The 14,557-nt window shown below is 47.7% G+C and overlaps 1 protein-coding gene across 1 annotated transcript; it reads right to left on the minus strand.

Annotated features, from left to right (window-relative positions):
* Positions 1 to 9,081: 9,081 nt before the first annotated feature.
* LOC125535075 (UDP-glucose flavonoid 3-O-glucosyltransferase 7-like) lies at positions 9,082 to 11,030 on the minus strand. The gene has a single exon (XM_048698131.1). The coding sequence runs from the start codon at positions 10,797 to 10,799 to the stop codon at positions 9,378 to 9,380; it is 1,422 nt and encodes a 473-aa protein (XP_048554088.1). The 5' UTR covers positions 10,800 to 11,030; the 3' UTR covers positions 9,082 to 9,377.
* Positions 11,031 to 14,557: the final 3,527 nt, after the last annotated feature.

Consider the following 14,557-nt stretch of genomic DNA (forward strand, 5'->3'; position numbering starts at 1 on the left):
CTTTCTGCGCTGCATCGATATAGTACCGAAGCTTCTTCAAGGGTATGTCAAGTTGCTCGTCCGTCCAAACGCACTTCCCTGTTACAGGGTCCAAGGATACGCCAGCCCCGAAAAACCAAGTCCGGCAACGGTCTGTCCAGTTCATTGTCTCTGGTTCGATCCCTTTATCAAGCAGATCAGCCTTAGCCTTTGCTCACTTAGGTCGGCCTTTGAGGTAGCCACCTGACCCTGTGCGATGGTGAAGCTTCTTCTTCGCAGCATTTTTCTTGTTTGTCTCCGACATCTTCTTACTCTTATCCGATGTCTTGTGGGCCACAAATGCGGGCCATTGATCTCTGATCTTCTCATATTTGCCGATGAATTGTGGTGTCTCTTCTTTGTCGACAAACCTTTTCAGCTCATTCTTCCACCTCCTAAATAGCTCTGCCATCTTCTTGAGAGCAGCAGACTTAATTAATAGCTCTATAACTGGCTTCTCCGGATCCTCCTCTGGCGGTAGGGTGAAATTTGCCTTCAGCTCATTCCAAAGATCATCTTTCTGCATATCATTGACATAAGACACCTCAGGGTCTTCTTTAGCCGTCTTAAACCATTGGTGGATGCTGATCGGGATCTTGTCCCTAACAAGAACCCCGCACTGAGCAGTAAATGCATCCTTCGTCCGGATGGGTTCAATCGGTAGGCCGTCACGCGTGATTGCTGTGATCTCAAACCTTTCATCCTCGTGCAACTTTTTCTTCGGGCCTCGTCTCATTACCGAAGTTGTGCTCGATCCGGAGGGCTAGAAAAAATAAGAAAGACGAGAGTTAATTAATATGTGTACATACCAAAACAATGAATGCATCAATTAGCTAGTCTCAGCATAGGCTTAACTAATATATTTACCTGGCCGGACTCTGTTCGGTCACCGGAGCCGTCACCCTGTTCTTCCGGACCTGCTTCTTCACCCTGCTATTCTTCCGGACCTGCTTCTTCACCCTGCTGTTCTTCCAGACCATCACTGTCGTTAAGATAAGACGACATGACATCACCTCCGTCTAAGATTATGTCCCGCAACGTCTCTTCTGCTTCCTCGTCTTGTTCGTGCTCCATTGTTTCTGCAAATATATATTACAACATGGCAATTATTCCACAAGCATGACAGCACGTGTTGAAGTTATCGGGAGGGGGTATATCGAACCCCCCTCGTGTTGAAGTTACCGGGAGGGGGTAATATCGACAACGATGAGATACATACACGGGAAAATAATGTTATCGGGGAGCGGGTATATCGACCCCCCCCCACGTGTTGAAGTTATCGGGAGGGGGTATATCGACCCCCCTCGTGTTGAAGTTACCGGGAGGGGGTAATATCGACAACGATGAGATACATACACGGGAAAATAATGTTATCGGGGAGCAGGTATATCGACCCCCCCCCCACGTGTTGAAGTTATCGGGAGGGGTTTATATCGACAACGATGACATACGTACATGGGAAAATAGTATTATCGGGGAGAGGGTATATCGACCCCCCCCCCACGTGTTGAAGTTATCGGGAGGGGTATATCGACCCCCCCCCTCGTGTTGAAGTTACCGGGATGGGGTAATATCGACAACGATGAGATACATACACGGGAAAATAATGTTATCGGGGAGAGCGGGTATATCGACCCCCCCCCCCCACGTGTTGAAGTTATCGGGAGGGGTTTATATCGACAACGACGACATACGTACATGGGAAAATAATAATATCGGGGAGGGGGTATATCGACCCCCCACGTGTTGAAGTTATCGGGAGGGGTATATCGACGACGACAGACCCGATAAAACATAACAAAACGAAGAAGAAATAAAAAGAGGAGAAGAAGAAAGGAATAGAGGAAAAGAAGAGAAAATAGAATATATTCTATTTTCTCTTCTTCTCCTCTATTCCTTTCTTCTTCTCCTCTTCTTTTTCTTCTTTTTTCTTCTTCTTATTTATTTCTCCTCTTCTTCCTCTCCCCTCTTCTTCTCCTTTCTTCCTCTTCTTATTTCCTTTTTCCTCTCATTCTTTTTCTTCTTCTTCCTTCTTAAAAATGCATGAAGTAGTATTGCCTAATTCATTGTTCATATGAATATACAAACTTTGCATATTTACAATAATTAATATCACCAAAAAATCTATGAACAGAAAAAAAAATCTTAATTTTTCTAAAAAACTATCTTTTGCATATATACATGAACATATATATACACAGATAACATATGTACATATATATATAAAACAAGCATATATATGAAAAAAATGCTAGCTAGGGAGGGCGCCAGCCGGACCAGGAGGACTGCGGGGTCGGCGGCGAGGATGGCGACGGGGCAGTGGGCGCGCGCTCGAGGTAGGGGGCGCGGGCGACGGCGAGGGCGGGACGGGGCGCGCGCGTCGGGGAAGGGGCCGGCGCGGGCGACGGCGAGGGCGGGCCGGGGCGACGCGCGTCAGGGCAGGGGCGCGGGCGACGGCGGCGGGGGCAGGCCGGGGCGGCGCGTCGGGGCAGGGGCGCGAGCCACGACGACGACGGGGGCGGGCCGGGGCGGGCGGCGTCGGGGCAGCCTGGCGGCGTCGGTGTCGTCGGGGGCGGCAACTGCAAGATGAGAGTGAAAATTTCCTAAGTGTTAACTTATATAGTAGAGCCTTTAGTACCGGTTCGTGGCAGCAACCGGTACTAAAGGTGGGCATTAGTCCCGGTTGGTGCCACCAACCGGTACCAAAGGCCACTTTTCAGCAGCCCAAAGGGCGGGAAGCGGCGGCCTTTGGTCCCGGTTGGTGGCACCAACCGGGACTAAAGGGGGGCATTGGTCCCGGTTGTTGCCACGAACCGGTTGCTGCTGCGCCTGCGTCGAAAATTTAGTCCCACCTCGCTAGTTGAGAGGGGTGCGCAGTGGTTTATAAGCCCCACTGTCGCACCCCTCTCGAGCTTCTCTCCATTGCAGGCTTACGGGCCTAATTGTCACTGCTATGCCTGTGGGCCTACTGGGCCTCCTGCGGGCCTAAATCCTGGCCCATGGATGGGTTTTAGTCGTATTCAGGCCGTGGGGGCCCAGTAGGTGGCACTTTCTTTGTTTTTTTTGTTGCTTTATTTATTTTATTTTCTTTTGTTTTTTTCTTTATTTTTTATTCCTTATGCTTTTAGTTTTAGAAAAATTATAAACTTTTTGTTAATGCCATTTGTTTTCAAATTTGAAAACACTTTTTTTGTTTTTTTTGTTTTCTTTGTTGCTTTATTTATTTTATTTTGTTTCTACTTACAACAAAATACTTATTGTTGCTATTTTTATTTTTATTTCAGTTTTTTTGTTTTGTTTTCTGCATTATTTATTTTCTTTTGTTTTTTGCTTTATTTTTTAATTCTTTTTGCTTTTAGTTTTAGAAAAATTATAAACTTTTTGTTAGTGCCATTAGTTTTCAAATTAGAATAGTTAAAATTTGAATTCTTTGAAATTTGTGTGAATCACAAGTTTGTTGCCCTCTTGAGAGTGTTCTTGGTGAGAACATTGTGGACAAGGAGCGAACCGGGATTAATGGTATTACGAGGGCCAAACCATAAGACATTAAAGCATTTGAAATGAACTCTGAAAAAGTTGGCATAGCACGTGCATGTACAAAACGGAGAATGGTATCATACTCGTCTGTTACAAAGTTGGCATGGTATCATCATAATAGTTGCGGGAGAAAGTCTTCACTTTTTCTTTGCTTGTGTCATTTTCTTATTGCGCCGTAACTATGGATAATCTTCATCGTTTATCAAGATGCTTGGGTCAGCCTTGACTTTGAAAGGAGGAATTTCATGAAACTTTTCATAATCTTCAGACATGTCTGTCTTGCCCTCCACTCCCATGATGTCCCTTTTTCCTGAAAGAACTATGTGGCTATTTGGCTCATTGTATGATATATTTGCTTCCTTATATTTTCTTTTTCTTGGTCTGGTAGACATGTCCTTCACATAGATAACCTGTGCCACATCATTGGATAGGACGAATGGTCGTTCGTCAGTATACCCAAGATTTTTCAGATCCACTGTTGTCATTCCGTAATGTGGGTCTACCTGTACCCCGCCTCCTGACAGATTGACCCATTTGCACTTAAACAAAGGGACCTTAAAATCATGTCCGTAGTCAAGTTCTCATATGTCCACTATGTAACCATAATATGTGTCCTTTCCCTTCTCGGTTATTGCATCAAAGCGGACACCGCTGTTTTGGTTGGTGCTCTTTTGATCTTGTTCAATCGTGTAAAATGTATTCCCATTTATCTCGTATCCTTTGTAAATCAATACAGTCAAAGATGGTCCCCTGGACAACAAGTACAGCTCATCACAAATAGTGTGGTCACCTCTGAGACGTGTTTCCAACGAACTGCTGAAAGTCCTGATGTGTTCACATGTAATCCAGTCGTCGCACTGCTCCGGGTGTTTGGAGCGCAGACTATTCTTGTGTTCATCGACATACGGGGTCACCAAGGTAGAGTTCTGTAAAACTGTGTAGTGTGCTTTAGACCAAGAATGCCCGTCCCTACATATTATTGAGTCCGCTCCTAGCATGCCTTTTCCAGTCAGTCTCCCCTCATACCGCGATTTAGGGAGACCTATCTTCTTAAGGCTAGGAATGAAGTCAACACAAAACCCGATGACATCCTTTGTATGATGGCCCATAGAGATGCTTCCTTCTGGCCTAGCGCGGTTACGGACATATTTCTTTAGGACTCCCATGAACCTCTCAAAGGGGAACATATTGTGTAGAAATACGGGCCCCAGAATGACAATCTCGTCGACTAGATGAACTAGGACGTGCGTCATGATATTGAAGAAGGATGGTGGGAACATCAGCTCGAAACTGACAAGACATTGCGCCACATCACTCCTTAGCCTTGGTATGATTTCTGGATCGATCACCTTCTGAGAGATTGCATTGAGGAATGCACATAGCTTCACAATGGCTAATCGGATGTTTTCCGGTAGAAGCCCCCTCAATGCAACCGGAAGCAGTTGCGTCATAATCACGTGGCAGTCATGAGACTTTAGGTTCTAGAACTTTTTCTCTGGCATATTTATTATTCCCTTTATATTCGACGAGAAGCCAGTCGAGACCTTCATACTGAGCAGGCATTCAAAGAAAATTTCTTTCTCTTCTTTCGTAAGAGCGTAGCTGGCAGGACCTTCATACTGCTTCGGAGGCATGCCGTCTTTTTCGTGCAAACATTGCAGGTCCTCCCGTGCCTCAGGTGTATCTTTTGTCTTCGCTTACACGCCCAAGAAGCCTAACAGGTTCACGCAAAGGTTCTTCGTCACGTGCATCACGTCGATTGAAGAGCGGACCTCTAGCTCTTTCCAGTAGGGTAGGTCGAAGAATATAGATTTCTTCTTCCACATGGGTGCGCGTCCCTCAGCGTCATTCGGAACAGCTAGTCCGCCGGGACCCTTTCCAAAGATTACGTGTAAATCATTGACCATAGCAAGTACGTGATCACCGGTACGCATGGCGGGCTTCTTCCGGTGATCTGCCTCGCCTTTCAATTGCTTGCCTTTCTTTCGACATTGATGGTTGGTCGAGAGAAATCGACGATGGCCCACGTACACATTCTTCCTGCATCTGTCTTGATATATACTTTCGGTGTCATCCAAACAGTGCGTGCATGCGTGGTATCCCTTGTTTGTGTGTCCTGACAGGTTACTAAGAGCGGGCCAATCGTTGATGGTCACGAACAGCAACGCCTTTAGGTTAAATTCCTCTTGTTTATGCTCATCCCACGTACGTACACCGTTTCTATTCCATAGCTGTAAAAGTTCTTCAACTAATGGCCTTAGGTACACATCAATGTTGTTGCCGGGTTGCTTAGGGCCTTGGAGGAGAACTGGCGTCATAATGAACTTCCGCTTCATGCACATCCAAGGAGGAAGGTTATACATACATAGAGTCACGGGCGAGGTGCTGTGATTGCTGCTCTGCTCCCCGAAAGGATTAATGCCATCCGCGCTTAAAGCAAACCATACGTTCCTTGGGTCCTTTGCAAACTCATCCCAGCACTTTCTCTCGATTTTTCTCCATTGCGACCCGTCAGCGGGTGCTCTCAACTTCCCGTCTTTCTTACGGTCCTCACTGTGCCATCGCATCAACTTGGCATGCTCTCCGTTTCTGAACTGATGTTTCAACCGTGGTATTATAGGAGCATACCACATCACCTTCGCAGGAACCCTCTTCCCAGGGGGCTCGCCATGAACATCACCAGGGTCATCTCGTCTGATCTTATACCGCAATGCACCGCATACCGGGCATGCGTTCGGATCCTTGTATGCACCGCGGTAGAGGATGCAGTCATTAGGGCATGCATGTATCTTCTGCACCTCCAATCCTAGAGGGCATATGACCTTCTTTGTTGCGTATGTATTGTAGGGCAATTCATTATCCTTTGGAAGCTTCTTCTTCAATATTTTCAGTAGCTTCTCAAATCCTTTGTCAGGCACAGCATTCTCTGCCTTCCACTGCAGCAATTCCAGTACGGTACCGAGCTTTGTGTTGCCATCTTCCCAATTGGGGTACAACCCTTTTTTGTGACCCTCTAACATGCGATCGAACTTCAGCTTTTTCTTTTGACTTTCGCATTGCGTCCTTGCATCGACAATGACCCGGCGGAGATCATCATCATCGGGCACATCGTCTGGTTCCTCTTGATCTTCAGCAGCTTCACCCGTTGCAGCATCATTGGGCACATCGTCTGGTTCCTCTTGATCTTCACCAGCTCCCCCCGTTGCAGCATCACCGTATTCAGGGGGCACATAGTTGTCATCGTACTCTTCTTCTTCGCCGTCTTCCATCATAACCCCTATTTCTCCGTGCCTTGTCCAAACATTATAGTGTGGCATGAAGCCCTTGTAAAGCAGGTGGGTGTGAAGGATTTTCCGGTCAGAGTAATACTTCGTATTCCCATAATTAGGGCATGGACAACACATAAAACCATTCTGCTTGTTTGCCTCAGCCGCTTCGAGAAATTCATTGACGCCCTTAATGTACTCGGAGGTGTGTCTGTCACCGTACATCCATTGCCAATTCATCTGCGTGCGTTATATATAATTAAATGTGTCAAAAACCATTACAGAACATCATGAATAGATAATTAAGTGACCAAATTAATAGAAGTTCATCATCACATTAAAACCAAAGTACATACATAGTTCTCATCTAACAACATATAGCTCTCTAGAGCATCTAATTAATTAAACCATACATTGAAACTATGTAAAACATTTCAATGCGAAAACAAACGCGATCATAATCGCAACCAAGGTAACAATTGATCCAATGGCATAATGATACCAAGCCTCGGTATGAACGGCATATTTTCTAATCTTTCTAATCTTCAAGCGCATTGCATCCATCTTGATCTTGTGATCATTGACGACATCCGCAACATGCAACTCCAATATCATCTTCTCCTCCTCAATTTTTTTATTTTTTCCTTCAAGAAATTGTTTTCTTCTTCAACTAAATTTAACCTCTCAACAATAGGACCGGTTGGAATTTCCGGTTCACATACCTCCTAGATAAATAAAATCTATGTCACGTTGGTCGGCATAATTTTCATAAACAATAAATGAACCAATAGTTATAAAGATAATATATGCCACATCCGAATCATAGACAGGACGAGGGCCGACGGGGGCGGATACCAAAACCATCGCACTATATAAGATGCAATAATAAAAGTAAGAAAATGATACAAGTATCTATCTAAACATACAAGTAAGAATATTTTTCCTTTCAGAAAGAAGATAAGAACAAGAGGCTCACCACGGTGGTGCCGGTGATGAGATCGGCGCGGGTGATCGACGGCGGTGAAGACGGGGGCGGGGCGTGACAGACCGCTAAACCTAGACAAATATTGAGGAAAATGGAGAATAGAGGTCGAGCTTGGAGAGAAGAAAGCTTAAGTAGTGTGGCTCGGGCATTCCATCGAACACCTTGTGTGCATAGGAGGTGAGCTAGAGCACCACCAAGCCCTCTCCCCCTCGGCCAGAAAAACAGAGCAGTGTGCTCTGCTCTTGCGCGAGGGGGTATATATAGGCACCACTATTGGTCCCGGTTGGTGGCATGAACCGGGACTAATGGGGAGCCTTTGGTCCCGGTTCAAACCACCAACCGGGACCAATGATGGTGGGCCAGGAGCTAGGCCCATTGGTCCCGGTTCGTCCCACCAACCGGGACCAAAAGGTCCAGACGAACCGGGACCAATGGCCCACGTGGCTCGGGCGGCCCCCTAGGCTCACGAACCAGGTCCAATGCACCCATTGGTCCCGGTTCTAGACTGAACCGGGACTAATGGACTTACCCGGCCTGAACCTTTGCCCCCTTTTCTACTAGTGTCAGCATGAAACGGTTCTCTACAAAGTGGCGTTCTCTAATTCATAGCTTCGTTTCTGGTGGGATTGTGGCCATTAAAGTCAATGATGACGTTGGCCGCTACTTCCAAATGAAGAAAGGATTGAGACAAGGTGACTCATTATCGCCCATGATATTTATTATAGTGACTGATATGTTAGCTGTCATGATTGAGCGTGTAAAGGTTAGTGGCCAAATTGGCAAGGTCGTTAATCATCTAGTTGATGGTGGACTTTCTGTCCTATGCCAACGATACGATTCACTTTATGGATCATGATCTAGAGAAAGCGAGGAATCTGAAATTAACTTTGTCAGCATTTGTGTATCTCTGGGGTCTTAAGATAAAATTCTATAAAAGTGATTTTGTTTGTGAGGCTCAAGACAAGGCCCACCTGTACGCGGATTGTTTGACTAGGGGTTAGGCCAGTTTCCTATCAGATATTTGGGAGTATCGATACATTATCGGAGACTCACAAATGCTTAATGTAAACACGTCAAGGAGAGACTACAAAAAAGGTTAAGCAGTTGGAAGGTAATCTGCTATTTTGGGTGAAAGATTGGTCCTCATAAATTATATCTTTTGATGGCCGACAGCAGGTCCCATGCCACGTTGGCGCGCAAGTCAGCACCGTGTAGTATACAAACGTGATTTGCATCATATGTGCACATCAAAACCAAGTTGTGACACCAGTTCAATGTATGCCCAAGTTTTAGCACTAAACTGACTTTTCGTACTAAGTTTTAGCACCAGTGGTGTAATTGACTCAAAACAGTATTTCGTATCATGCTAAATTGCCCAATGCAGAAACACAATCTTTTCTTCTTGAAAAGAAAAAAAAACTTGGCATTTCGTTTTCAGCATGGGAGAGTACGTCAATTTGCTATTCTTGGTGCGTTCCAACGTTGCATTGTCTATTGAAAGTAAGATTTCTATGGTGCGGCAAGCTCAAAAGTAACGAGCCGTCACCATCGAATCACCGTCCAACACCCGGTTACCGACCCCGGCGGGCCATGAGCTCATCCACCAGCTGCCCAGCATCACCGTACGACGATCCACCCTTCTCCACTGCGCTCCTCGCTTTTAGGCCGAGGTCCCTCGCCCTGCTTCGCATCGCGTCGCCTTGGACCTCCATCAATGTTCTGACGACGCCGGCGATCACCTCGACGCCGATCACCCGATGGGTCTCCGCGGACGACCCGTAGTCCTTGGCGCCGACGCTGACGCCGACCCGGAGCTCGCCCACGACCAGCTTCTCGTTGAAGAACTGGTCGGCATGGCGCGGCCACGTCACCATCGGCACACCGGCGCTCACCGCCTCCAGCGTTGAGTTCCACCCGCAGTGCGTCAGGAAGCAGCCGACGGCTGGGTGGTTTAAGATGAGTACCTGTGGCGCCCAGACGCGGATGATGTAACCACGCGAAGCCGTTGGGAAGCCTTCCGGCATCCATATGTCCGACGATGCTGCGTCGGCATCGGAGATGACCCACACGAAGTTCTTGCCGGAGAGGTCGAGGCCGCGGGCGAGCTCCCGAAGCTGCTCCGGCGAGAAGCTGCCTAGCGTGCCGAAGGCGACGAACACTACCGATCCGGCCGGCTTGGTGTCGAGCCAGGGGGTGCAGCCGTCAGCGTCCGGCGAGAGCGCGTCGGTGCCTCTGGACGCCACCTCTTTGCTGCCGCTGGCGAGCGCGACCGGCCCGATGAGCCACGCGCGGCGTCGGAGCGTCTTGCGGTAGTGCTCCACGTAGTCCGGCTCGAGCTCGTGGAAGCTGTTGACCAGCTCGCCGTAGCTTTTCTGGTCCGCGGCGTAGATGCCCTTGACGAACGCCAACTGGTCGGGGTTCCTCATGATCTGGCTCCGCCTCAGCTCCACGCGGTGCGGCAGCCCGGGCACGGAGAAGACTGCGTCAGGATCACCCTCGCCGTCGTCGTCGTCGTCGGGGTTGTGGTCGCGCAGCAAGCTTTCGGCGCAGCACCGGGCGAACATGCTGGTGCCGAGGAACGCGAGCCGAGGGACGCCATACTCGGCCGCGACGTCCAGCGACCAGGGGAAGAAGCTATCGGAGACCACCGCGTCGAGGCCGGCGCGGTGGTCGGCGAGGAACTGCCGGAAGGGCTCCCGGAGCAGCCGCGCCGCCTGCTGGAGCTTGCCATGGTCACCGCGGGAGCCGCTCTGGGCGGCCGGCGAGAGGCCGACTTCAGGGAAAGGCACGACGGCGATGTCGATTGGTGGGGAAGAGAGGTCGACGATGGAGCGGATGATGGAAGCTTGCACGGGGGTGGTGAGGATGGTGCACCGGACGCCGCGGGCCGCGAAGAGCGCGGCGATGTCGGCCATCGGGATGAGGTGGCCGGGGATGAGGTAGGGGAAGAAGAGCATGTGCAGCGGCTGCTGGTCGTCCTCGGCAGGCGCCATGACCGCCTTCCCACGCCAGACGCCGGCCACGCGGGCCTCTCTTATACGTACATGCTCAAGGATTTGAGGACCGGAGCTGGAGCAAAGTGCAAAGCGCAAAGGTAGAAGAATGGCACACACCAGACAGGTCGTACGTGCTGAATAGGGACGCCGATGTCAATGTGCCGATGCGCCACTACCGTAAAAGTCGACAACAGCTGCCGAGCATTCTACTTTATCTCAGATTCGCAGGACAAAACATATTGGATGCCAATGAAGTCCTCATTTTGCACTAAAGTCCTACATCTACGAAAGACTACTTAAACTCCTACGTAAAATTCCTTAACTAGCTCTCCTACCCTGAATGTCAGGGGGTGGGGCTCTTCCTCCTCTATTATCCAATCCTAACTCTCCACCTGGCTTGTTAGGTTAGGAAAAAAAATCCTATACTACCGGGTCGTACCGACTCGATCGTGAGACCTACATATGTAGAAAAAAAAAGGAAGGAGGAAAGAAAAAAATTGAAAAACTAAGCTACTGTGCCAGCCACTGTACGCCTTTGACACCAGCCCGAAACCAAGTGTGCAACTCGTCAGTTATCACATTACAGGTTCCCATGAAGTCGGTGTCTTTGCCATTGAAAATTATGTTATTTCTTTCTTTCCAAACCTGCCACCAGATAATCATGCAAAGAGATGAGAATTCTTTCTGTCGATGCAAAGGAATATTGTCCAGAGTGTGAAGCCACCAGTGGATCGAAGAGTTAGTATCATAGCTTGGTCTGATGTCAAATCGATATCTGAATTTGGTCAGAAAGAAACCCCATACAGCAGCAGTGAACGGGCAAGTTCCAAAAAAGTGAATAGCAGACTCCAAACCAATGCAGCACAGTGAACACACAGGGTTGTGTGGCCAATTTCTTTTTGCGAGGTTATCCGCAGTTAGGCATTTACCTTGAATGGCGAGCCACACAAAGAACTTCACCTTTTGTGGTATCTTGATCTTCTAAATAAGTTGTGAGAGAGGGGTGTAAATCCGGCCAATGAACTGACAATGGTATGCAGAATTAGCAGAGTGAATCTTGTTGAAGGTCCATTTCCAAATGATTTTGTCATCGGCTTGGGAGAGCACCACCTGGTCAGCATGTTGCCAAAAGTCCAAATACTCAGCAATCACTTTCACGCATGGGTTTGGCTTAATCAATCTGACCCAAAATCTGTTGTTTATACCCTGAGAAAGAGTGATGTTCCTCCTTTTACTATGATTGAAAAGTTTGGGGTAAGCCAATGAAGGGGCGATCCCTTCAAGCAAGTGATCATGCCAAAAAGATATGCCAGTGCCGCTGCCGATCTCCCAGGACGTAGATGCACAGAAAAGATTCTTGATCTCCTTGTCAATAGGTAGGGGTAGCCCATGCCAAGGTTTGTCAAGACAGGAAGCATTCTGCCAAAGCCATCTGACCTTCAAAGCCTTGCTTTGTCTGTATAAGTCATGAATTCCCAGACCACCAAGCTTCAGGGGAGAGCAAACCAGAGACCACTGCACTAAACATTTACCTCCACTGACTGAGTCTGAACCAGCCCATAAGAAAGCCCTTCGCAATTTATCAGTCTGCATGAAAACCCATTTGGGTTGTTCCACTGCCAGCAACTGGAAGATGGGCATGGTGGAGAGCACAAATCCTACAAGGGTGACACGCCCACGAGTAGAAATCCATCGAGCCTTCCACCCAGCGATTTTCTTCATACTTTTTTCAATGAGAAGCTGCAGATCTTGCCATTTGAGCCTCCTATCAGACAGTGGCGTCCCAAGGTAAGTACAAGGAAAACTACCAAGCTGACATCCCAGCGCAGTCTGAATGTCCGAGAGGTCGATGTGCTCGCACTGGATGGGAATGATTTTGCTCTTGACCATATTAGTCTTTAGACCAGTGGCATTGCCAAAGAGGTCCAGAATTTGAGAGATGGCATTAATCTCAGAGAGCAGTGGTTTGCTGAAGATAATCACATCATCGGCATAAATGGAAGCCCGGTGTCTAATAGTCTGTGTACCAAGCGGGGCTAGGACACCATGAGCTTGTGCTGTATCCATCAATCTACCAAGACAATCAACCACCAAGACAAAAAGAGGGGGGGATAGGGGTCCCCTTGTCTAAGTCCCTTGCGATGCAGAATCTGATCGGTAAGCGCCGAATCGGACGCGGTGAGGATTGAGCAATTCCGGCCGATTTGTCTCCTTAATATTAGTTTCAAAATTTTCACCAAGGTCGGGACAAACAGACTCACACAGATTGCGCATTCTGTGGTGCAGCAGTCTCAAACTGCTTTCATGCCGGACAGAAACATCCTTGAAGGGGTGGTCGTCCTGCATGAAACACTCCATGAAATCCATTCCAAAAAATTAGATGGAGTAATTTTTAAGGTGGATTTCGAGAAAGCGTACGATAAGGTCAAATGGCCATTCCTCCAACAGTCATTGCGTATGAAAGGTTTTGACGAAGCCTGGCGCCGACAAGTTGAATCATTTACGCAAAGAGGTAGTGTGGGAATTAAAGTTAATGATGACATAGGTCATTACTTCCAGACACATAAAGGCCTAAGACAAGGAGATCCGATGTCCCCTATCTTGTTCAACATTGTGGTGGACATGTTAGCAATTTTGATAGGAAGGGCTAAGGAAAATGGTCAAGTAGGGGGATTGGTACCTCATCTAATTGATGGAGGAGTATCAATTCTTCAGTACGCTGATGATACAATCATCTTTATGGAGCATGACCTGGCCAAGGCGAGAAATATGAAGCTGGTGCTATGCCTATTTGAACAATTGACCGGGTTAAAGATTAACTTTCATAAGAGCGAGCTGTTCTGCTTTGGTAGGGCCAAAGATGAACAGGAGGCTTATCGACAATTGTTTGGGTGTGAGTTGGGCGAGTTACCCTTCTCTTATCTGGGGATTCCAATCCACCATCGTAGGCTGACTAACAGAGAGTGGAAGTGCATCGAGGATCGGTTTGAGAAAAAAATGAGCTCTTGGACAGGCTAAGCTCATGTCATACGGAGGCCGATTAATCCTGATTAACTCGGTGCTCACGAGTATGCCAATGTTTCTCCTATCGTTCTTTGAGGTCCCAGTTGGGGTTAGGAAGAGACTGGACTTCTATAGATCGCGCTTCTTTTGGCAGGGTGATGAGCTTAAAAGAAAATATCGGCTTGCTAAATGGGACATCATCTGTAGACCGAAACACCAAGGAGGTCTAGGTATTGAGAATCTAGAAGTTAAGAATAAATGCCTTCTTAGCAAGTGGCTGTGGAAGCTCTCATTGGAGAATGACGCTATGTGGGCTCAAATCCTTCGCAACAAGTACCTCCAGACAAAAACTTTGTTCCAGGTCACTGTTAGGCCGACCGATTCGCCTTTCTGGAATGGCTTGATGAAAGTCAAACAGTCTTTGTTTAATAGGACGAAGTTTGTTATTGGAAACGGCACGAGTACACGTTTCTGGGAGGATACTTGGCTCGGCGAGACACCATTGGCCATCCAATATCCGTCGTTATACCGTATTGTGCAACGACGTGAGGTGTTCGTTGCATCGGTCTTTCAATCGATCCCCCTTAATATTCAGTTCAGACGTACGCTAGCGGGCAACCGTTGGGAACAATGGCTCCATCTAGTTAGGAGACTGATGGAAGTCCAGCTTACACAACAACCCGATGAATTACGCTGGAAACCGACTAAATCTAGAGTATTCACGGTTAAATCAATGTATATTGATGTTATTA

The sequence above is a fragment of the Triticum urartu genome, chromosome 2, assembly GCF_003073215.2.
Source record: "Triticum urartu cultivar G1812 chromosome 2, Tu2.1, whole genome shotgun sequence".
NCBI lineage: Eukaryota > Viridiplantae > Streptophyta > Magnoliopsida > Poales > Poaceae > Triticum > Triticum urartu.